Source organism: Gobio gobio (genome assembly GCF_949357685.1).
Source record: "Gobio gobio genome assembly, chromosome: 14".
Taxonomy (NCBI): Eukaryota; Metazoa; Chordata; class Actinopteri; order Cypriniformes; family Gobionidae; genus Gobio; species Gobio gobio.
In genome coordinates, this window is record NC_137107.1 from 35,279,232 (window position 1) to 35,305,740 (window position 26,509).

A 26,509-nucleotide genomic window follows, 5' to 3' on the forward strand; every position below is an offset into this window, starting at 1 on the left:
TTTTCAGATTTTATTGCCACATTGGTGTGCAATGCATTATGAAGCATTTTGGCCTGATAGAGGCAGCGAAGAGATGCTGTATGGTGTAGGTTAAATGTGACTGATATTTGTTTCTTAAATGTACTTGAGCATGTATTTGAGGAAAGATATTGCACAAAACAAAGACTGTAGCGTTATAAAGATAGTTAAGGTGGATGTTGATGATGTTGGTCTGTTCAGAGTGTATTATTAAAACAGGGGAAAATAGATGATATCTATGAAACTAAATACTATTTCCAGGGGAAAGTAGATGATATATGAAAAATGTCAATGCAGTTGATTTAGTGGACTGAAAGGATGCTAGAAGGTTGTATTTGTTGGTCGCTGTTGGTGTCAGTGTTGTTTCCAGAGGGTGTATTGTGAGCTCATGCCTTTTTCTTCCAGTATTTAATTAGAGGAGGAAGGTGAGGGAATTGAAGCGCTTTATTGACTTCCACTTGTATCTATTATTCACCACGCAAAACTCTTCAGTGCGACCTATTCGAATTAAAGAGTATGTTGTATTCTCTCGGTAAGTGAGATATTGTAATGTTTTTGATGATAATCAATAAATCAAGGTTAATTTATTCAGAGAAGGTGAATTTCACTCTGATCCCGCCCATGTTTTCTGTTTGTCGTCTCCAACCACGTTTTCTATGTAAGGGGTTTATTAGATGGTGGTATTTTTAGGGTGAGCCTGCAATAGAGCGCAACAGTTGCTGTCCTCTTTTTCAGCTGTTTTGGTTCTGGAAATGTTTTACTATACACTGTATTTGAAGCAAAATAGTTAATGAAAATTGGACAAAAAAGTTCTGTCTTTCGGTTTGTATTTCCACAGCATGAAGGTAAGATCTTATGGGTCCCGGTCTACTGACATTCGTTATGACATAAGCTTCAAATATTACAATGCTCATGATAACTTTCCTTAACATTAAAATAAGTTTATCCACTTCACCCGCTAATAACTCTTCGTCAGCGATGCCATAGAAACAGTGTTGGGTAAGTTACTCTAAAAACGTTATTAATTACTAGTTACTAACTACATCTTCAATAGTGTAATGAGATTACTGTACAAATTACTCTCTCCAAAAAAGTATTAAATTACTTATTACTAATTACTTTCTAAATCTAATCTAATCGGCTCTTTTAAGTCATTCAAGTAAATAATATAAAACTACATAAATTATTCGTATTAAAGCTGCACTATGTAACTTTTCCGTCCACTAGAGGTCACCTATTCAAAACAAAGGCGTAGTTTGATGACGCCAGGTTTGAGCGCAGAATCTTGGGACATGTGGTCTTCACCTCACAGCCGGTGGAAAAGAATCGGGATAAGACTTGGGCAGAAATCATGTTGTTTATGTGATTATTAACGTTACTGTAGTATGAAGCAGAAGCAGGAGCGATTGTTAGAAGAGCGCAACACAAGCCTCGCGGGCAGCGGGACTGTTATTATGACATAGTCGCCGGCGGGACTTTTATTATGCCACAGTCAAAGTTATGAGGTAACGCAGCTCTGTTTATCATATTAGATACATCTGAGTGTGTTGAAAATGATGTTATGACGTTACTCTCTGCGTGCGCTCGGCGGCTGCTTTGACACTTGTTCCTACTGCAGTAAGTGTAAAGCGTTTCTGCAAAATAAAACAGGAAACCGAGGGGAATGCAGAAATGACGCCATCGACAGGCGACTCCCTCACACGTCCCGGTTCCCTGGTTAAAATAGCAATTTTCTCACGATTTACTTATAGTTGGAAACATTTGGGATATTGTAAGTACTCTACTGAACAAAATATATAACACTGGCCTAGTGGTTTTTGGATATTTTACTGAAATGTTTTTACATAGTGCACCTTTAACTGACCAAAGTATTACAAATGTGAGAAGGATACATAAAAACACGCATTTTAAAGTTAGACTTTAAATTTGAATGTTAATTCCACTGTTTTTTATATATAATTGTTCTACAGTCTACAGTATTTAGTTAATTACATCAAAAGTAACTTTTCAAGGGACAAGTAATTCAATTACAATAACTTACTAACTAGTTACACCCAACACTGCATATAAATATACAGAGGTACTGCAAAAATGGAAGTTCAAACACAAAATTCGAACGATATTTCTGATAAAGATAAAGGTTTCTCTGATGCATAAGGTCTATAAAGTTACTGGAAAACAATATAAATGTAAACATTTTTATGTTAATTCTTTTAAATAGGTGTAAAGCATTAGATTAAAATATATTTGGATGTGATTTTCATGATTGGCGAATCTGTTAATAAGAGGTGTACTGTAACAGTAGTTTTTCACAGGGAATTTGATTATTAAATATCCATGGATAGGCTATATTATGCGTTAACCACCCATTATTGCTTAAGAATCTCCACATTTATGATAATATAATATAATGAAAGGATTTACATTTGTTAGAATATCGAGTTCTCTATGGAGAAAATGAATAGAATCTTTACCTGTGGAACCCTGACTGTTGCGCTCTATTCCATAAGTGCAAGAAAATGTTGACTGTTGGGAGTACAGTAGGGCTATGCAACAAAATGACACTTTAGGACTTCTCCTCATCCTGTAGCTTTACCTGCACTCAACACACTCTAGCTTTAGCACCAGTTGGACCAATTAACTGCGTCACAGAAATCTTGATATACAGGATGTGTAGCTCACCTAAAAATGTATTGCTGATTATGCTCGAGTATTGATCTGCCCTCTGAAAGAATATAAAATAATATAGTGGTATTTGTACTGGTTGCACTAGGAGGTCAACCAATATAGTTTTATGCAACATGTCACTTGAAAGGATGGGTAATGTAAAGGCATTTTCTTTCTTTCTTTATTTTTTTTACAGTATGTGATGTCCTAGTGAACTGCCTTTGGCCACCATTTCCTTGTTTTGGGATGGAAATGTGGAGTGTTGTGATCTACCCAATTCCCAGTAGATCTTTGATTTCTCTTAATTTAGATATAATTTTTCCTCTTTAAAAAAAAAAAAAAAAAAGGAAAACCAGAAAAATATATATATATATTGGGTGCCAAATTTATTACAGCACTGGTTTGTCTCTTTGTGCTGTATAGGCTACTTTGTCCAACTAACCTGTGGCTCTTTGGATGATGTCATGTTTGCATGTTATGATGACATATGTGCATGTAGGAAATTGTATACCTTCATTCATGTTTTCTATGAGGAGTTCATTGGCTGTTGATTTTTTTTAGAAACAACCTTTGATACACTTACCCCTGGATTCCTGTGAGAAAATTAGAAGACCCTTCACTTCTCAGTTTGTTGTAAGAAAAAAAGTTGTTGAACAGTGGAGCGATGCACAGGGACGACTGCCTCACTCCTGTGATATGATGATTGATCTATGATGCCATATATTTCTGCTCTCTTATCATTTCTACCATTTACATTTTGTATGAAAAAACATCACTGAATTGAGAGATATATGGAAATAAATCTTGGGGAAAAAATGGGTCTTTCTTGAATATTTTCTATTCTATATATAATTAAATATTAAAATATGTAATACATTTCTTTCAATTTTACATTATATACACTATACCTGTCAAAAGTTTGGAAATATTAAGGTTTTTTTATGTTTTTGAAAGTAGTCTCTTAATCTCACCAAGCCTGCATTTATTTGATCAGAAATACAGTAAAAATAGTAATACTGTGAAATATTAGTACAATTTAAATGAACTGGTTTCTGTTGTAATATATTTTTATGATTTTTTTTCATACATTTTTTTTGATACACTGGCATTCAAAAGTTTGGGGTATGTAAGATTTAAAATAATAATATTACTTTTATTTAGCAAAGGCACATTAAATTGATCAAAAAATACATTAAAGACATTTATGAAATTAATAATATTTAATTAAATTAATACAAATAAATGTTTCTTTAGCACCAAATCAGCATAGAATAATTTCTGAAAGATCACTTGACACTGAAGACTCTAGTAATTCAGCTTTGCCATCACATTTTAAAATATATTACAACAGGAACCAGATAATTTAAATAGTAATAATATTTTACAATCACATTATTACTGTTTTTATCAAATAAATACCGCTTTGGTGAGATTAAGAGACTACTTTCAAAAACATAAAAAAAACCTTAATGTTTCCAAACCTTTGAACGGTACTGTATATGAAATGAGAACAGTTCGCCTTTGCCATTCTCATGTCCTGAGCTTATAGTCTATGGTCCTGAGATGTTAGTGATTCTTGGGATGCCGCTTCTCATTGGTCTGTGGCGTGAGTGTGGGCGGAGCCTCTTGAGCAAAATTTGTCCAGATGAAGGTGTCTGGCGGCAAGTGCGAGGCGTGCCCACCAAGGTGATCACAGTGACGCTGAGGCGCGGTGGTGGTAAAGTGACCAAACTTCATCGGTAGACACGTACTGTACCACTACAGTATTAACGGCCTCAGACAAATCTCATTAACTTCTAAACTATTAAAATGCGATGAATTATTACAGTGCTTGTCTCGCGGCTTTATAAATCAGGTAAACATGATGCTCGCGCCTGTAGTATGGACAGCTGTTTTATTCAGTTTCGTGAAAGCCACTATCCCGGACACTGGTCCAACTGATGCACCAGACATGGAGAGCGGTTCGGGGATATTGCCGACAGGTAAGTCGTCAAAATGTAATCAATATCTTTATTTATTGTGTAAATAATGGAGTGTAATGTTCGTTTGTTCACGTCTGTTGTGAGTAGCGTATTATAAGGTGCCTGACTGACCACTAATGTTTCTAATTTGCATGTTTAGATAACTGGCAAATTAATTTTGACAAACAAATCTCACTTTTGTACTGAAAATAAATTATAAAATGAAAATGTTAGCTCGGAATACATGAAGGAAATACACACTTTCTCTCATACATATTAATATGAACCTAAAGTCTTTCATGTTGTATTACCATTATTTTTCATGTCCAGTGTTTCCCTCTGGGAGCCGCTGTTGTTTAAAACTTTACTGTATATTAGAGCAGGTGCAGGTACTTCAGCAATGAACTATTTTGACACCCCGCCTATTTAAATCACACTACTGCTGTTTTTCCAAACACGAGGGCTGAGCTAGTGTGACCGCACATACATGTTAAACACTGGACAGTGATTGCTGCATGCAGCACCTCACCCATTTTCGCTGCTTTTGTCCAAACATGTTTAACAGATTTGTGGCAGATGTGAGGGCAATTAGTTCCAGCAATCTTGGGAGAAGGTAGAGGATGCCATCATCATCAAATGTATATTGGCCTGAATTCTTTTCTGAATTCATTAAATCACCAAGAATGCTCCTTTGTGTGCATTACACACAAACAGATGCATTTGACTTGTGCTTCGGTTTAACCTGATGTTTTTTTTAAAGGGATTTCTGCAATTAAATTGTGTTTATACGTCATTTGTAGAGGATGCGTCATCTCTCCCCCAGGGCTTTGTCAACAAACTGCAAATTAATCAGCTTTTAGCTTTCTCCAGTACTGCGGGGAAAAAAAGCTTCTTTTTGCCATACGCAGTCTTTTATACTATTGTCACACAGGGACACACAATATATTTGTACCATTTAAAGCCACAATATGTAATTTTTCGCCACTAAAGGTTGTTTATTTAAAGCAAAGACGTAGCTTGATAGCTTTATTATACGCTGCTTCCACTTCTTCCGGTCATGCGTGTGTGTGGTAGCGCAGCACTGTTTTATCATATTAGAAACATTTGAGTGTGTTGAAAGTTTTGTTTTAATGCTACTCTGTTCGTTTTTATATATTATATTAAAGCGTCTTTGTTGTTTCCATGATTTCAACAAAATAAAACAGGAAATTGATGGTAACGCGGGTATGATGTCATTGATTGGCGACACGCGGACGCTTATGGTACATTCCAGACGAGGTTGGACATGAGAATATCCCAAATTAAATATCCCACTTCAGACCTCAGAGTTCCAGTCAATCACACGTCACGTTCACATGTTGACGATGTGATGTCGCCATGACACGAGGCTTATCATATTTTGGGGTCAAACTTAATATGGAAAAAACATTCAAACTAGCATACAAACAAACAGCTGAAGGAAAGCAAAAACGAAGGTATCATTACATAAACTTAATGTCTAATGGTAAAGTTTGTTTTTACGTTTATGTTCATTAAAAGCAGGACTTCTTGGAAATGACATCAAATGACGTACAATGATCAATGTACCCCAAGTTCAGAAGTCGAATGTCCCACTTTGAGTGGCATTCCAGACGTTATTTCCAAGAAGGAGGTGGGAAAAATCCTAATTCCCATTCTGTCTGGAATGCAGCATTATTTCTCTGGATTTAAACATTCTTGGAAACATTTGGGATAATACACAAGTCAACAAAATTTTACATAACATTTTTCTAGTGGTTTTTGGATATTTTAATCCAAAAATCGTACATATTGTGCCTTTAGCATCCGTTAATGGCTGAGGTTAAAGGGTTAGTTCACCCAAAAATGAAAATTCTGTCATTAATTACTTACCCTCATGTTGTTCGACACCCATAAGACCTCCGTTCATCTTCGGAACACAAATGAAGATATTTTAGTTGAAATCTGATGGCTCTGAAAGGCCTCCATTGGCACAATGCACGGTACACTCTCAAGACCCTTAAAAGGTACTAAAGACGTCGTTACAAAGTCCATCTCACTACAGTGGTTCTACAATAACTTTATGGAGTGACGAGAATAGTTTTTGTGCGCAAAAAAACCCTAAATAACGACTTATATAGTGATGACGATTTCAAAACACGGCCTCATGAAGCTTCGAAGCGTTATGAATCAGTGAGTTGATTCAGCAGTTTGGATCGCCAAAGTCACGCGATTTCAGCAGTTTGGCGGTTTGATACACGATCCGAATCATGATTCGACTCACTGATTCATAACGCTTCGAAGCTTCATGATGCCGTGTTTTGAAATCGGTCATCACTATAAGTCGTTATTTTGGGTTTTTTTGCGCACAAAAACTATTCTCCTCACTCCATAAAGTTATTGTAGAACCACTGTAGTGAGATGGACTTTGTAACGACGTCTTTAGTACCTTTTAAGGGTCTTGAGAGTGTACCGTGCATTGTGCCAATGGAGGCCTTTCTGAGCCATCAGATTTCAACTAAAATATCTTCATTTGTGTTCTGAAGATGAACGGAGGTCTTACGGGTGTCGAATGACATGAGGGTAAGTAATTAATGACAGAATTTTCATTTTTGGGTGAACTAACCCTTTAACAATTAGTAAGAATATTTATGAAACGATAATGGATACTAAATTATGCATGTTCATTCCCTTAATTTAAATTAATTTGTAGCATTTAAAATGATTAATTTCAGTTTTTTTTTTTTTTTTTTAGCAAAATAGTATAACATTTTAATATTGTCATATAATTAGAATTTTATGCAATATATTTTATTATATATCGGTTATCATCCAAAATTATTGGCTTAGTGGTATCGAATCTGTTTTATATAAGCATTATTATAAATAAGAATAATGATTCAATATTCATAATGTAATGTAGATTCAATGTAAGTGGTATAATAATAATTCAGATATTAGTGTGGCAAAAACTAAGCAAATATAAACCGATTAAAAATGTGTTCCATAGCGGTCATAAACAAGCAATTTTGGTCGATCTCTATTATTAAAACTACCCAAGTTCCCTTATAGTTTCTCTTAAACTGCAGTGACTGTATGAGGTACTAAATGACTGTTTGCTCATGTTTCATCCATCTTGTAAAACCGAGAACCGAGACGCACACTCCTTGGGCTCATTAAGAGACTTTATTAGTTTTAGCTCATTCTTCTTTTCAATTGTTTTAATCAACCTTCTGTGATCTCAGCAAACAACCTACAAAAAGGTAGGCTTGGCTTAATGAGCTCAGATTTTACGGTCAGGCTGACAGATGAACGGGTTTATTGAATCCAGACCCCAGCTCAAGAGTGAAGGCAATCACTGAGATGACTTGTTAGAGTCAATGTGCTATAGCGTGCCATGAAAAGCCCACTTAAGCTCAACAGGTTCAGACCGTAAGGCCTGCGGTTATATAATGCACGTGCAACGGTTCTCCAGGTAGCTTTATAACCAGCACTTGACTTTGTGAGGTGGACGCCAAGTTATTTCACATTTTATAGCCGTCATGCCCGTGCAGTAAAACCGACCGTGCTCGTTCGGGTTGTGTTTTTGCGAAATTAAAAACCCACTGGGAAATGTGATAAAAATATGATCGGCGATGACATCATGTGAATGGCGCCCACCGTAGACGTGTGTGAAAAGTGTGTGTAAACAAACTGAGATGACAAGCCCGTTTGAAAGTGTATCTTGTGTTGTTCAAAGCTGCTTTTACTGTACTTGAGTTGCTTTGGAGTGAATGAATTGCATTCTTTTGTTTGGTGTCCTTTTTTCAACTAGATTCATTTTGTTTGAGTTGGACACAAATGCAGGTTTCTTTTGTTAAACCTAAAACAAAAGAGTCGCATATTAAAAGCTCTTGGTCTTTAGAGTACACTATTATTTCTGATTATTTGACATCATACAGAGCACACACACACAAACTATATTTTTATGAACGGTTTGACCTTCGTTTTTTATTGTGTTTTAATAATTTAGCCATGTAGGAGATCATAATTGGCTAATGCTGGATTGTTTTCCATAAAACCGAAGATTATCACATGCTGGATAACAAAAACATTTTTCCATTGTATTTATTATTAAATGCCTTTGAATTCAGGATTGTTGTGACTGTGGATAAAAGAAAATAGAACCATATGTTTATATATGAATAACATGAGTCTTGGATGGAAAGATTGTGCTTATTCAGCAGCCAGAATCTAATAGTTTCTTAAAGCCTCAGATTAACAAACATTTTATTCAGTACATTTTTCTCACATCACAATAAAAACTACAATCTGGTCTCTGTCGGTCTCTCTATAGGATGATGTGACTACATGATTGAAATCAGTGATGTCATATGAACCTGTTTTGAAGGGGCTAAAATTGAAATTCTGTCATCATTTATCTAAACCTGTTTGACTTGCTTTCTGGAACATGAAAGAAGATATTTAGAAAAATTCTAGTTTTTTTTTTTTTTCAATATAATTAAAATCAGTGGTGTCCAATATTGGTACATTTGTGCCAAATTTGTGTCCAGTGTGGGGCTGTGCAATATGGACAAAAAAATACTATCACGATTTTTTTTGGATCAATTTTGTGATACATTTTTTTAATAAAATGCATAAATGATATGTGACATCGTTGGTTATTTCTTAATGCCTTTTTTAACTCTTTTTTTTGTATGTTGTACAGTTTGCAAATGCCTGAATTATTGTTTAATCGATAATAATGCCCGTATTATCGGTTTAAAATGGGGCAATGGGCTATTGTTTTTCTATGTAAACACTTACTTGACGGATGTCTTTAACCGTTGCGCTTGTGTCTTGCACATGACACAAGACTCAATCCTGCGGTCATAGTAAAAAGTTCAACTTTTAAAAGACTCATCTCTAGACTTGCGTCTCATGTTTTTTAACTGCAAAAAAACATGTATGGCTCTTAATACTCTGTTTTGCCACAGTGGTAGTTTGAGAACTCTTGCAAATTACCTGGCTCTAATACCGTATTGTTCCGAAACTGATTATTAGATGACCCCCCTTTTTCAAGATGTACCTTTTGGAAAAAGGCTTTTTGAATACCAAATCTTGTATTCAATTTTTATTTGAAAATGTTTCATATTCTAATTTTTGTACTGAAAGTATTGTAAATACTGGTAAAATGTACAAACGATCACATTTCAACACTTTTTGGCATACCATAAAAATAACCTGTAGCCCATCTGAATTATATAACAATTAGGCTATCCATCTCATAGTGAAAACCATGTAGCCTACCAAAATTGGGTACTGTCTTGCGTCTTAAAATCACGTACGGAGGAATTTTGGTCCCATCAGCAGGTTTGCAAACATGACAGTCACGGGGCTCTTAGACGGTAAGCGTTTTCGTTTTTTGACTCTTTGCGTGTTTTTTTTTTTTTGTCACTCCTTGCGTTCTTTTTGCACTCGCAATCTTCTAACATTATACTCTGACACACTCGTTTTACGCGTATTTGGCACCACCTATTGTTGTGGGTGTATTATTGACATGTAAAAGTCTAGACCCTGGATATAAGATGAACCCGTTTTTTCAGATGTATTTCTAAAAAAAAAAAGTATTGTCTTATGTTCTGAACAATACAGTAATTTCTCCTGTGTCCATAATATTCCCAAACCACAGATCTTGATTATTTATTTATTTATTTAGTTTTGGTAATTATCCTGCACTGAATTCACCTTCCCTGTTCCTGTGCTTTCTTCCATGTCGTAACGTCCTGTGCTAGATTAAGGCGTGCTGCATTCAGATTGCACACACAGGGGGCTGGTGGAAAATTCATGCTTTCTGTCATTTAGAAATCGTGAATGCTCACATTGCGATTTTATTACTATTTAGATTAATCGCACAGCCCTAGTCCAGCGTCCTTTTGGACCCCATTGACTTTCATTGTTTGAACATTCTTCAAAATATCTTGGGTTCCAGAGAACAATTCTTGGGTAAAATACCACTTTTGACGTTCTCCATCTTGTCACATATTGAGGCCATGTCTTATCCAGATTACTTGGGCTGCGTCCGAAAAACCTTGGCAGCTGACTCGTTGCCTCGCTGCCTTATCAGACAATGACTTGGCAGGGTTTGTGCATGAAGGCACCTCACGAAACTGATTTCGGACAGACTTGTAAGGCAGTGTAACAGTTTAATGATCTACAGCAAGTAGAGAGAGCTTTGGTGAGAACTAAACAAATATTTAATTACTACATTAGTAATTTCTCGCTAGAAATGACATCAGAAGTGGAAAATGTTGGTAAAAAACTGACCAGCAACTTTCGGACGCCATCTTTTTTTTCCAGCTCAACTGTCACAGAATGGAAAGCACAGGATTGTGGGATATCAAAGGCAGCAAAGGATACATATATGCTGCCTTCAAAAATCGATCAGATGAAGGTATCTCAGGAGACAGGAAGTGAAGCTAACATTAGATTCGGACGTGCCTTGATACCTTCCTACCAGCATCTTCCAGGTTTTGGACGCAGCCATGGTTTGCTTTCCTAAAGAGGACAGTGTGTGATAACCATGCTCTCTGGTTAAACAATACCTCAGACTACATAGGTTTGTTTTGATTGCGTTAAACTGGAACCTGCCAGGTATTGTCCTTGTCATCTTGATGGGGGTTGCTTGTAGAGTTGGCATCGTTTACATCTGAGGCCCTCATATGCCTCTGGACCAGTCAGATTTGTTATTAATACTACTTGCATTACACTCAATCACTGCTGTAATGTAATCTGCAACGTCTGTGTCATGCTGACAGACAGCTGGGGGGAAAAACCATAAATCAAAAAATAGCCTAATCATCAAATTTGGTTCTTTGTTTTGTTTAGTTTTTTTGTCCAAAGAGCTTTGCAATGGTCTTGAGATTCAGATGGGGTGTCTAGATTTAAGCATGCCACAAATATGACCATTTTTCTTGTGGGTTTGACACTCTTGTTGAGGCCGGTTGAGATTGTAAACAGCGCACAGCTGCCTGTAATGACGCATTGCGGGGTACTTTGTCTCCTCAAATGACTGTTGATCCAAACAGTGAAGCAGAAACCATGGTAATATCATGTTAGCAAGGAAGAAAAAACACCGGGCGTCAATATGATTTATGCATTTCTAATAATTAGAAAGAGAAATTGACAGAACTACACTCGCTCTCCATTGTTGTCTCTCATTTTGTCCACATAAGTGACATTCTCTTTTGTTAATATCATGTTATCAAGGAAGAAAAAACACCTGGCGTCGATATGATTTATGGATTTCTAATCATTAGAAAGAGAAATTGACAGAACTACACTTGCTCTCCATTGTTGTCTCATTTTCTCCACAAAAGTAACATTCTCTTTTGTTAAACAGTTCTCAAAGCTTCAGTGGCTACCCGCATCCAGGTGGGGAAAAAAAAAAACCTCAGGCATCCAAGGAAAACACCCGCTGTGAGTTAGGAGTAGTGCCTGTCTGCTGGCTGGCTGGCTGACAAGAACAGGCCTGCTGTAGATTTGGACCTCTTGGCACAGTTTTGCCTCGAGCCAAACTTTAAAACTATCACAATATTCAAACTTATCTTAAAAAAAAGTGGGTATCTAACTAGAATAGCTGCCCCAACATCCCTGCTTGTATTCGGCACTGAAATGCATGCCAGATGATGTCATGCTGTTCATGAGCACTTAAACACGCACTCGTGTATTGGACTATTCAGCCGACAATACAACCTGTTTCTACTGGCACACACTGGGGTCCATTGACCTGTGGGCACTATGAATGACATCACCACAAGCCAATTTGGGAAAATAAATATTCTGTTGGAACATATGGGCCAAACATGGCACACGCATTGCTGTTTAAAGAACCTCTGATTATAATATCTGTGCAGAACCAATGGTGTGTTTAATTAGCAAGCATTATAAGAACAATATGTAGCCATGACTGACACAACATAGCATTTAGCCTTTCGTACTTTTATTGCTCAACTATAATATTTGTTGTTGTAGAAATTATGTAGAGATTTAGCATCTTTTTGAGAATCATGACTAATGGCTGCTGATTGAATTATGACAAGCAAGATAAATGCCGTCGTAACAAATGGCTGTCAGCATTTTTTTTCTTCTGTCCTGTCTTTTTTGGTATCTGCTTATTTGTGACTTGTCAAATCTCTCTGCTTGACTAATCTTGAATAATGACAGGCTTTCAGGTGGAAACTGAGGTCAGCTTTCTTTCTTGCTTGCCCTTTAAGTCAGTATCATATCAATATGCCTCATTAGGTAAAATAGGATAGCTAGATTAACTGTTTTAGTATGTGCATCCCTCATAAAATCGAATTCCTTCCAAACACACTTTAAAAGCATGTATTAAACACAATCTACTAAAGGACAACATTATTAATAAAAACTCCACTAAACACAAACACATTCAGCCCTTTAGTTCTCTTAAACAGTCAGATCCCCAAGCAGATAAGCATGGTGTGATTTATTCATTCACAAGCCATTGTAAGTCTGAATAGTCATGCAACAAGGCTTGTTGTGACAACAAGCAGGACCTCATCGCTATTAAATTGGTAAGTGTGGACTTAGTCAACCTAGATGTCATATTTAATTTGATGCATATGAAAGAATTAAAAACAAATGAAGAGAAAGTTGGCTTATTTCAGAGTAACTATGAAAACTCTTTTATTATTGAACAGTCAATGATTCGCCTACGTTAGGTGTGCTCATGTCTTATTTTAAAATTCGATGAGGGCATGTGTTGTTTCAGTCATAACATCATATTTCACTCTGTGAACATTTGACCATGACGTATGTGTCTTCAGACTGCGAGTGGGTTGTGGTCTTATATCAGGCTGTGTGTTATTGTTTCTGACCAGTTTAAAGCCTGTCAAATCTGTCACTGTACAGATGCCTGTGGTCAAGAGAGATGTCCGCCTCCCAGCTGGTCCAGGTTCTTGCTTTTGTTTGGTCTCTAAAGGTCTAGTCTGAAGGCTGGCTTTGGTGGGGGGCAGTCTTAGCCGAGCCTATAGGGTGCACGGTACAACCCTGTAAAAAATTTTACAAGAGCTTTTTACAAGACACTAAAAAGCCATGTTGGAGCAATTTCTGGTGTTGTCTTGCCCTTTTAGTGGCCTTTTATGTGATAAGGTTAACCCCTATGTCATGGAAACGCAACATTTGTTGAGAACAAAGTGGATTGTGGATTCATTGGAGTTGTTAGTGTTATCTCCAACAATGAAGTTTAGTCAGATTCAGAGCATGCTCATGCTCAACTTTGAGCATGAACCTGCCTCTGCAACTTAATCTTTACAGTCTGGATGGAATGTGATTGCATGATGTAAAATAAAACGATATAGGGATGTATTGGAATGACGTATAATATTTCTGTATTCGTAGATCTATTTATTCACCTTTTATGGGCCTCAAGATGGAGTTGAACATTAAATAAGTCATCCCCCAAAGGCTTTAGGTCTACTTATACTTAGGCTTTTCTGCTTATGTTTTTAAACTGTAACACTATAATTTTGTGCCCCTTTCCATCAATTTACTGTGCCTCATAGGTTTATGCATGTTCACACAAATACCCCATCGCCGGTGATGTTTATCTTGGACCTTCCAACATCTCGTGATTATGCATTATTAAAATAAAGTAAAATAATTATACAATCTTAGCTTCAAAATATTGATGAGTATGTCTGCAGCTGTATATATTTCCAAGTAAAAATGAATCTTTTTTTTATTTTGATAAAAAAATAAGCATCTCAAACAATTTTCCTATTCTGCCCGCCAAACCTCAACAAAGGTCTTTTGCTGAGTTACGCAACATAGTTCATGTTAGGATCTGTACTGTTTTCCAAAGCTTGGTATAGATGTAGACGGTGAGCTACATAAATATTAGGGGGGAAAATGATTAGTTGGCTCATGTTCAAAATAGAGGCATGGGCTTGTCCTAAAAATTAAGGATCTCCTTAAATTATACCTAAAGTAGCTGTCAGTCTGTTTGTTTAAGTTTAGGTTGATACAAGTGGTTCATGTTAGATCACATACCCAATCACATCTATAGGTCCAAGAATATGAATAAGATAATGCTGCCAATGACCATTTGTTTTGGAAGAATCTTACAAATAAAAGTAAATATAAAAACTAAATTGCAAATGATGAATCTGAAAACCTAGCCATCTGATGAAGAATATATTTTTGCGATGTAAACGCTGGCATTCTGTAATGTTTTCTGTGCAGTGTTTGTGCTGGCATTGTTCAGACGTTCTCAAGGTTTCCGCTCAGCTTGTAACAGGCGTCTGTAGCATCAGGGGTCTGCTGCGAGCTTGTGTTCTCTGTTTTTCTCATCTGGTGCAGAACACAGGTTACAAGCAGTCACCCCCTGACCTACAGATGAACACCGCTCCCTCTCATGGGCTTTCACACTTTCTCACATGCGCGCACGCACACACACGCACGCACACACATACGTCTGGTTCACTGTCTTTGTGGGGACTCTCCATAGACGTAATGTTTTTTTATACTGTACAAACTGTATATTATATCCTCTTACACTAACACTACCCCTAAACCTACCAATCACAGAAAACTTTCTGCATTTTTACATTTTCAAAATAAATAAAAAAACTCATTCTGTATGATTTATAAGCTTGTTACCTCAGAGTCCGTGTGCATTCAGGTTGAAGTCTCCACCGCGATAGAAAAACATGAAAACAACCACACTCACGTGCACACACATGCACAGGGTGATTTCCATTTTCATACCCGAACTTTACCACAAAACGCATTTCTATAATGTATTGGTATTTCTAAAACAAAGTATTTATGATCAGTCCTTGAATCTAAGTCCAAAAATGGCACAGTGTCACATCTGTAGTAGTTTTACATTTCTCAAAAAATATTGGATTGCTGAAAAGAATATAAACAAGTAGGGCTGGTCAGTATAGGGCTACATAATGTGAATCCGTGTTTGCACTCATACGAATAATATTTTTGTTTGCATCAAGTTAAATACTTTTTAGTTATTTACTTTTTTGTAGATTTCGAAGAGAGCATTTCTCCATCTTTCTTTCTCTACATTATACAAGTGATGCCTAGATTAACTTGTAGCATTCAAACTATTTACATTTTTATTTGTGAGCCTTTATAATATTGGCCACTTCACATTTATCTTTAGATGGTTATCTGTATTGGCCATAATTTCAACATTAGTGCATAATTAAGAAGCTCACTTCATTCAAAGTATTTTAGTTAATAGTTCATTGAAAAATGCTTACTACATGAACATAAAAAAAAAAAAAAAAAAAAAAAATATATATATATATATATATATATATATATATATATATATATATATATATATATATATATATATATATATATATATATATATATATATATATATATATATATATATATATATATAAATGTACACATTTTTGACACCCACCCCTAGATTAATTCAATTTGTTTTCTTCTAACTACAGACGTAACTTAACAGGAGATTTTGGCAAGTAAATAAAGACAGATGTGTCACAAGTGCAATGTATTTTTCCTCCTAAACGTGTCATAGTACAATTAATAATACCACAAGTACATCTTGCATACCAGCAGGGGGTGTTATAGCAGACATTAGTGTAAATGGTCAATTTACAGTTAGTTTTCTCTTTCAGGTCAACTACTGTATGAGCAACTGTTCCTTGGTCAACCAGCTTCACCACAAAGACCACCTTGGTCAACCAACATTTTTCACTGGTGGAAAGCTACACAGCAAGGCTGTACTTGTCCACTAGCATTACAAAAGAATGAAAAATCATGCTTGTCTAAGGTGGTATTTACAGCGGAGTAGAGTATGTTTTTAGTCTTAGACTTCTTTGAGATAACTTTAGACAAATTACGGTTGGATAGCGGCTAGAAAGACAATGCTTGACATGGATATTTGACAACCGGCTAACCCACCATCACATTCTAGACAGAGATGACTGACCTCAAGCATAATGCATATTAACCTGTGATTACCTCTATTCAGGTTTACAATAAACCATGGAGAATTTGACCTGGAGCAATTTCAGTCATCTGTCTCCTGTTTTTGTCTGCAGATGAGTATTCACAAGTGTCCATTTTGAGACAGACATGTATTGACTAGCTTTACATACATCCTTTTTTTTCTGATGCAATGTTGTTGTGCCGCTCATGGTTTTGGGCATTACATTTTAGACAACTTAAGTGGAGGGATCATGTTAAGCCATGTGTTATGTCGTGAAAATATCTAGAGGTTATATGTTCAGAATGGCATACTAGCATAGACATACTGCTTATTTTTTACTGCATGCTTTTATTTATTTTTTAATAGTATGCAAAAAACACTATACAATGCAAAACATCTAAAACAATATACCACATCGTTGCCACATGACCTCAGTACATTTAATGTTTATCTCAGCTAGGACACTCTCACAAGACCGTGTTTAATTCAATGTTTAATGTTACGTTAAAAAAAGTCTTCCAATGGCAGTCCATTGAAATAAGTTAAAACAGCGTTTAAAAAAGCACATTTGATATTGCTAAAGATGCATTCAGTTGAATTGCATTGTAAGATCCATTACTTGACAGTGTAGACATTTCAGGCATATACAGCATACTGTCTTTCCAAGCAAAAGGGGTATTCCTCATTATCACCGTCTCATTTGTGCCACTGTGTGCATCATACTACTAGAGAATTGCTCCTGATCACTTTTAAACAGCTGACATCTTGAGTACTACTTCCCAGTTCAGATACTCTGAGTTCACTATCTCTCACATTTTAGGGCAAGAAAGCTGATACTTCTTAATGATCCTATAAGCGCTTGGCAGATGAACAACTGCACAGCTATTACAAGTAAAGTCTCCTTTCTTTCAGCGGGTCTTTTGAGCCTTTGCTCCAGAGAATTCCCTAAGGAACTTGCCTTTTTCTCTGTAGTCAAAAGCTGCCAAGTGCTGTCAATTCAAACCAATCCGAGAAGGTTAAACAGAATTCTAGACATGCCTGACTTAACTCCTAAGACTTAACAAGTCTCCTTGTGTTTTGAAAAGGCTTGCCCCAAAGAAATGCCATCGCCACAGAACACATACTGGATAGCAGTGAAGTTGCGTGACTCCCTCAAATACTCACCCGTTATCTTTGAGTGCGCTTACTTATTATATTTCTTGCTTCAGTAAGTAAGTGGAAGATTACATTTTTCTCTACTGGATGTTTCTTTCCTTTTCTTCTCCCTTGAGTTTGAGTTCCCACTGGCACCCAGTAGACAATTTGCCCCCCTATATCCGGGCAGTTACTTACAGCCTGTGTCTTTCATTCATTTTCCAGATGAGCGGCAGAGCGAAGAAAAAAAAAAATCTGTTAAGGCACGTGTTCTTATTTAGACAGTCCTAATGAGTCCAGCAGGGTCCTAATATATCTTGTAGAAAGCGAATATCCCTTGCCCTGCAGCAAAGCCAGAAAATAACAGATTCACTGTAAGATGGCTATCAACGCATTGGAAATTCAATCTAATGAAACTTTCTTATTACTTTTGATTTATTAATGTACAAGCTCAGGTGATTAGACCCTTCACCTGCTCTGTGGAAGCCGAATATTGGACAGGAGCAAATTTATCGAAGTTACCACATCTTGGGTTGTTAAGATGCAGTGCTCTTCCCATGTGGAAGTCTAGGGGAAGTCTTTAATCACGGATTATTAGTGCCATCCAGCAGCAATCTCTTCAGGCTGCCCTACATAATTGGGGTACAGTAATTGAGCTATCCTCTGGCCCTTCCCGTGCCATTAGTGTAATGCGATCCTGGAGGGAAGACGCTGCGGCAGGCGACTCTACTTCCCCCGATTATGGAGCTTCACAGGATCCAGGCGAAAGGGGCCAGGGTGGATATCAGCTGATAGCATGTATTACTCTTGGAAATAAGCCATTTGGTTCTGGTAGGGCAGTTTCGCTGAGGACAGAGCCTGATATCACCTCATATGGGATGGTTAAGGCTAAATAATCCATTACCTTGGGGTACAGGGTGACGACAACTTCCATATGGAAGAAGAGTTCTCCAGGAAATGTAGTTGTGACTTGGGAAAAGGTTAAGCATATGTCTTTCTACAAAGGCTGATTTTGTTGCATTTAAAATCCCAGTTTTGTTGAAAGTTGTTGTAGCAGTGTCTGCTGCTTTTTGATCCCCTAACAAGCTCCAGATCCATAAATTCTATCTGTAGAACATTTGTGCATGTTATAGAAACGAAATCTGTTTTGGATGAGGTTGTGTTTTAATATTATTAGGAGAGCCTATAAAATAATTGATAAAAAAAACAGCTCTTCTAAAATAACTTAAGGAACACATCAGGAAAAATTCGCTTCATGGTACTGCCTTGCATAATGGAAAGCATGAAAGTCCTTTTTATGTTCTTAAAAAAAAATATATATATGAATGACATGAGGTTTTCATAGGCAATTCAAATGGTCTCACAGTGATCAGGGGTGTGATGTCCTGCTTGCTCTGTAGGATTGTATAATATTCAGCTTTCAAGTAAAATTGAAGCAGCTGTTTTTCTCATTTGATGAAATGTGTGAACCCCATCTTGTAACATATGAGAGCAGAACATTTGGGGAATTTTCAACTGGCTTTTATCAATCGTCAAGGCGAAGTGTTGTTGCGTCACATGGGATCAATGTGACCTCTGACCTCTCACCTGCCTTTCAGAACATGAGCTCTGTGTCTGGTTTCTCGTCTCCATATTTCCTCTGAGAGTTTTCGTGGAGTCTGTATCACAGCCCATCAATCCAGTCTTTTTGAGGCAGCTTTAACCCTCTTTCAGCCGCCTGGTAGGTCCAGGTGAGATAACTTCTGTACCTCAACATCTGCTTGGATGCTTTAACAAAAAGAACCTTCTCACAGAACTCCCAAAACTACTATTAAAAAAAATAATAATAATCAAAGGGTTGTCTAAACAGCTAGTTTTCTTTATTTTTCACAATTTCTTACTTTTATAGCCTGTACTCCTCAGCCTCCTTAGGATGAGTCACTTTATTTTCCTTAATTTGTTGGTTGCTTTAGATAAAACTAAATGTAAATGTTTCTCACAGAGAAAAAAGGTGTCAAAATTGTACCTTTAGGGTACAACAGCTTGTCACTGGGGCAGTACCCTTAAAAGGACATCAAAAGTACCTTTTTTAAACCTAAAAGGTTCATATTAGTACCTTAGAGTATAAATGTACCTTAAGGTACTGATATGAACCGTTTTGTGGTTAAATAAAAGGTACATAGATGTCCTTTTAAGGGTACTGCCCCAGTGACAAGCTGTTGTACCCCTAAAGGTACAATTTTGATTAACCAGCCTATAAACCGGCCCACTTTTTTGGACTTTTAAACACTGCTTTATTCAATTGTTTGTTTCAAATTTAACTTATTATTTTTAACTTGACTATTTCTGTTTTGTCTCTAAATGAATCCCCTTTAAAACAACACTGCTAAAATGTTAAAGCTAAACAAACAATTCCCTGCTGGTCCCTTTTCTTCTCCTCTTTGCTGAAATCTAAACGCTTGACATGCTGTACTAATTCTGTGCTAGAGCATCACATCTTGCTATTATCAGCTAGAGAAGCCCAGATTATGGTGAATGATAAAGAACATTGTTTTCCGATACTGTAGTGGCTCTGTATCTAGTTTGTGCTTCATCCATGCATGACATGATGTTACTTGTGGCTAATTCTGGATTTTATTTAGTGTCTGCACATGCGATCCATCAACACAATCCCTGAGTGCCAGTGTTATGCGGTGTCTGAACGCTCCTGCCACGTGATACAGACATCCACATCTGGTGCCGTGTATTGGGCTCTTAGGAGCAAAACGAACCTGCTTTCACGGGATATGCTAAAGATGCTTTACTTCATTTGTTTTCAACCATATGCTACTTTATTACTATACAGGCATCCCTTATTTGCTCGTTTAATCTTTTCTGCAGAAAATGTCATATTTAAAGGCCTTTTCTGTTTGTTTTTCTTGTAGCACTTGTTCTTGAGTTCTACACAATGAATGAAAGACCTTAGTGGGTTTCATCCTTCTGGTATTTTACTCATGTGAATTGAAAATGGTTGCAATGGGATATTATTTATTTCACCTTCTCATGTAAAGGTTACTGTTTTGCATCAGTCTTGTCATTCCTCCTGCTTTTAAACTCTAAGCTGTCTGTGGCTCATGTATTTATGGCTTGACCGTAAGGGTTTTGCTTTTATTCTTTAGGTCACTCCTCGTGCAGCATCCCGTTTCAAATGAGCCTACTGAAGGATTCTTCTACCCACTTCAACCCATTATGGAAGAGTTATGAGAGAAGAGCAGACTTTATTACCAGGGCAGAGCAACTCCTTCGTCTGCCTTCAAATTATCTTTCCGTCACATTGTCTCTGGCGCATTCTTTCCACACTTTGTGTCATTCACTCGTGACCTCTCCAAGTGGTTCATCCACCTCTGTATTTTGGAAAAGAGCTTGCACATTTTACCACAAACATTGTTTGTCTCTAAAGAAAGATTCCAACAAGCATGTGTGAATGATTGTGAGGGTCTTCGCTACAGGGCATGGGCATAGATGAAGGGGCTTTCATTTGAGATGCAGTTGTGGCTTTTGATGCGTGTCTTGGACAATTCAGTTCTGTGTTACGGCTGAGACACTACAGAGAAGTTATCATATGCCGTAATTACAGAACGCCAAACTTTCCTTATTCAAATAGTTCTCTGATGTTTGATAAATTATTATCATTATGCATCACATGAGGTGCTGACAGGAATTGCAACCGCATAATTAGTACTTTTATAGTTACTCGACTGAAACCTTTTAAATACTAAAGCCGGGTGTGTTTTGGCTGTCGTTTGAGCTCGCAGGCGAAATTTATTTATTAATTAATTCTTTTTATATTTTAAATCATTGTTGCTTGTATGGTCACGGCTCACATAGTGTGAGAGGAATTACAAGCCAACCGAGTATGTTATGTCCACGTTCAGGGAGTTGGCTCTATTTTTTACCAGAATATAGGCTGTCCCCTATTGCCAAATCATACACAACCATGTCACATGGGCTAGATCTATGAATATTATTATAGCTGCAACCCTACAGCGTGATACACTGACCTGCACACTAATGCACTCTAGTTGTTTTGTTAAAAGAAATGGCTGTGCTGTTCTCTGCTTTTCAGCAAATCATTTGCACACTTGTCTTTTTTTAATAGCTGAAGCTATAGCAGCAACATTGAAAGCTCCAGTCTCTGTGTTTAGCACAAAAGCTCATGTGATTGCCGCCAGCTCGCCATGCAGTATAGTTGTGCCGTGTACCAGCTGCTTTGACACAGTTATCTGGTTATCTGACTCGTAACGTGTGCAATGGCTCACAAACTCCCAAATTTCCGAACTCGCTTGTGTGTATGCCCACCTTAAGTGAAAACTATGAAGATTGTTAAAGGAGTAGGCTAGTTCTAGCCTGACGTCATCATACTCAGATTCTAGTCAGAAGATGAGTCTGATACTGCTTCATTGGGCTGTGATTATGGGGTGTGTTTCAACCGAACCAGGAAAGAAAATGCCTCTGCACTCAATTGGATAGACCTACAAACAATCAGAGCAACGGAGTTAGTGACGTATATTGAGCAACGCATAGTTGTCAACAGAACTCAGCTGCACACCTAGAAGAAGATGCGTGTAAAGTAAACGATCTTTGCCGGTGTTGTTAAAAGAATTTAAGGATACATGGAATACTTACCTACACGATCATCATTTTTGAGAGAAATAGTAAAGGTGAGTGCATATACGAACAAGTTCTCCGTTTAGTAAACAAATTCAACCCAAGTGCTCTTTGGTGACGTGGATGATTGCGTTACTGTTGAGCATCTGTCCATCATCGTATAAAGCCCGCCCTGACAATTTGATTGGTCCAAACAGCTCTGGTTCGAGCATAGTTGCTTCCTCATAGAACTTCCTGAGCTCAAATGTTGTGTGCGGGGCTAAGTTCGGCTGGCATCCTTGGCTAGTTCACTTTAAAATGCAAATTACCCCATGATTTACTCACCCTCAAGCCATCCTATATGACTTTCTTCTTTCTGATGAACACAATTGGAGTTGTATTAATAAATATCTAATGCTTCCAAAGTTTATAATGGCAGTGACTGGGTCCATTGAGTATGAAGCTCAAAAAAGCACATCCATCTCTCATAAACATACTTCAAGCGGCTCCGGGGGGTTAATAAAGGCCTTCTGAAACTAATCAATGGGGTTTTGTAAGAAAAATATCCAAATTTAATTGCTTCCGGCAGACTGCCTTCCGTATTCAACTTACGGAAAAAGCGTTACTGGCGCGACGCATCAATAGAACGTAAGGTACGCTTTTTTGAACTTTGTTTGCTCTTCTCCTCCTTCATGTCTTTCTTTCTTTTCTAGAGTTTATTGATAGATGATACCATGTTGCCATAATGCTTCACAAGCAAATTTCTCCGACCAACTCTCTAGATTGTAATCCGAATAAGTGGAATATCCTTGGGTTGTACGGCTTTTATTCAGAGGCGCTACACTTTCTACGCAGGTTGAACATGGAAGGCGGTCTGGCAGTAGCTAGATATTTTACTTCATAAAGTTTTAAATATGTATATTTTTCTTACAAAACCCCATCGATTCGCTTCAGAAGGCCTTTATTAACCCCCCCGGAGCCGTGTGTACAGTTCGTTTATTATGGATGGATGTGCTTTTTTGAGCTTCATAATGGACTCTGTCTCTGCCATTCATAAACTTTGGAAGCGTCAGGATATTTATTAATGTAACTCTGATTGTGTTCATCAGAAAGACGAAAGTCAAATAGGATGGCTTGGGGGTGAGTAAATCATGGGGTAATTTTCATTTTAAAGTGAACTACTCCTTTAATTATTTGGTTGAGCCATCTTTTGTTGAATAGCAAAAATGTTAACAATGTAATAATACTAATATTATAATTCTAAATTTAAATAAGATAAATTTGGTCAAACTCTTGTGTTCTACTTTTTTTAATAATAAACAAAAAAATTAATCTGCTATGAATGATAATAGCTGTAGTTTCAAAGCACACTTTCCACACCAGCTTTTATAGCTTGTAATTTATGAAGTTTGTCTTTTGTCGGAGTTGGTTTATGTGCCCTGTTATCCACTCTGTTGCACATCCATGTGGCAGTCGTACGGCTTGCAGACATGATGTGTCCTGGAGGAATGTTCTCCTTGGCGAAGTTCATGCTCTCCAAAACACGGCCACAAGAAGTACTGTAGGCCCGAGCCTATGGAAAATGCTTGACTGACGAGAATGCATCGCTCACAGCCCTCACAGAAAGTATTCAGACAGTATGCATTGTGTGACCCCCAAATCAATCTTCCCTGTCATAAACACAGCTTTGAACATGAGCCGTGTTTTGAAACACGGACACCACGGTGCCCTCAGGATATGGCAGTAGTTTATGAGTGCACAAGTAAGAACGATTTTAGGGATCTGGTTTATGTTTTGTGTGTGTTGTCATTTCTGTGTCGTCTGAAACTGAGGGAAAATGCATCAGTCACTTTGCTAGAGTAAGAAAGTAGAGAACCTTCTAGTTCCCTTTGTTTGCTCTTCTCCTCCTTCCTGTCTTTCTTTCTTTCTTTCTTTTCTAGAGTTTATTGATAAATTATACCGTGTTGCCAATGCCATGATGCTTCACAAGCAAATTTCTCCGACCAACTCTCTAGATTGTTATCTGAATAAGTGGAATATCCTTGGCTTGTAGGGTCTTTTATTCAAATGCAATTTAAGATGACAGCATCTTAACATCTGGACTGAAGTCATCTGAGCTTTGATGTGAGTGTGATGTCATATCCTCAGTATTTATGGATCTTTTTGTTAGTCTAAAGCAGGGCTTAACCTGAAAATCTCTTCTTTTGTTTTCAGACTTTCAGCCAGCAGCCTTGGTTTGTTGATATATCATTGTAAGGACAAGAAGTGAGCCAAATTCTCTCAGAATATCAGTGAAAATTTCCATTGGATGTCTTGTTAATATTGTTGGCTAATGGTTCAGAAACAATCGTAGTGTTTTGAAAGGTGGGTTTTAGTCTGTGTCACCAGATAGGGGTCTGCATATGTTTCCAACGTAAATCTGTGTGACCGATACAGCTTGACTAATATCCATGAATAATGTGACAACCACTGTGGAATTGAATCGAGTGCAGCATATCTAACTGTCCATTTAGACCTGTTATATTTGAGCAAAAACAGTATGATAAAATGTCATTAAGAAATTGCTTACATTTTTTAAATTAAAAAATCTGGTGAAAGTTTGGAGCATGTTCACTTTGCAGTGTGTTTACTATGTGACTGAGGGCGAGTAAGTGAAGAGGGGGATGTGTAATCCTGTTGGAGCAATTACATGTTCCCGGAAAAAGGCTTGCAGTCCTGGTGGTGCAGCGCTCGTTACACAGTGTGTAAATCAGCTGTGGTCCGTGTGCATGTTCAGTCATCAGAATCCTCGCTTAACCTGTTGACTCACTCTTCTCCTTGTTAACAATGTTGGCAGAGGCCGCCTCAGGTGTTACATTTTCTTGATTTCAGTACCTTTTTAAAGTACCTTTTTTTTGTCATCTAACACTCTCAAAATGAATATCCAATTTTTTTTTTCATATTGTACGTTTAAATGTTTTATACTGTCAAATACTTTTATTCAGCAATGGTGTATTAAATTGATCAAAAGTGACAGTGAAAACAATGTTATAAAAGAGTTATATTTCAAATAAGTATCATGGTTTCCACAAAAATATTGATAATAAAAAGAAATGTTTCTTGATCTCCAATTCAGCCCATTAGAATGATTTCTTAAGGATCATGTGACGCTGAAGACTGGACCAAAGGCTTAAAATTAGGGCTGTCAAAAGATGAATCGCATCCAAAATAAAAGTTTGTGTTTACATAATATATGTGTGTGTACTCTTATTTAATTATTATTTAAATATGAATACACACACATTCATGTATATATTTAAGAAATATTTGCATGCATATACTGTATACTGTATACATTTATATAATCTATAATATATATAAATATAAATGTTTTATATATAAAAATTATAGTTTTTTCTTAAATATATACATGCTTGTGTGTGTATTTATTTATAAATAATAATTAACAGAGGCCGTCTGACTAATCAGAGTAGGCTCGTGGAAAGGGGTTTCGAAAGACTGAATCTTCAAACAAACCGTTTTCAGACTCGAGAAAATTAAAGTGTTTTTTGACCTTTGATGCATGTAAAACTATTGTAGGAACCTCCAAAACAAAATTACGGGCACTTTAACTACAATCTTTTTAATCCTAATTTGCATAAAACATATCTGTTTTATATTTATATATAACAATTTAACCCATCTGTCTTAAGTGAGTGTTTATATTTAATTCTTGGCCTTCTCTTACAACTCTGTCTTGTAAATGAAGTCTGCACTCCAATTCAAAGTCTGTAGTGATGGATGAGTTCTCCCAGAGTCAGCTGGCTTCCCTGCCAGGTGTGTTTCAGACCTGTGCTTTCTGAGTCACTCACTCTCATTTGATTAAATGCAGCATTCGGCAAGATTTATTTGTCTCATTTTACACAACACTGCACACTAAAACACAAGCCTGCAACCTGGAGGCATGAGATATGCACACACACATAAACATGAGCAAGCACACAGTATACTCTGTAAATTAAGACCTTCAGCGCCCGCAGGAAATGAGCATGTTAAAGAGGGAACACAATGGTGGGCACTATAGGGGTATAACTGCTCCGTTAAAAACCAGCTGACTTGTTATGACCCTCTAAACGTTTAATGAAAGGACTGAACA

At 37.0% G+C, this 26,509-nt stretch overlaps 1 protein-coding gene across 1 annotated transcript in view; it reads left to right on the forward strand.

Annotated features, from left to right (window-relative positions):
• The first annotated feature begins 4,348 nt into the window (after window positions 1–4,348).
• LOC307137581 (uncharacterized protein) overlaps window positions 4,349–26,509 on the forward strand; it is an 85,049-nt gene continuing 62,888 nt past the window's right edge. The window contains exon 1 of the mRNA XM_079835332.1: window positions 4,349–4,667. Coding sequence (XP_079691458.1) covers window positions 4,547–4,667 — 121 coding nt within the window. The 5' untranslated portion in view covers window positions 4,349–4,546. The remainder of the gene's footprint in view (window positions 4,668–26,509) is intronic.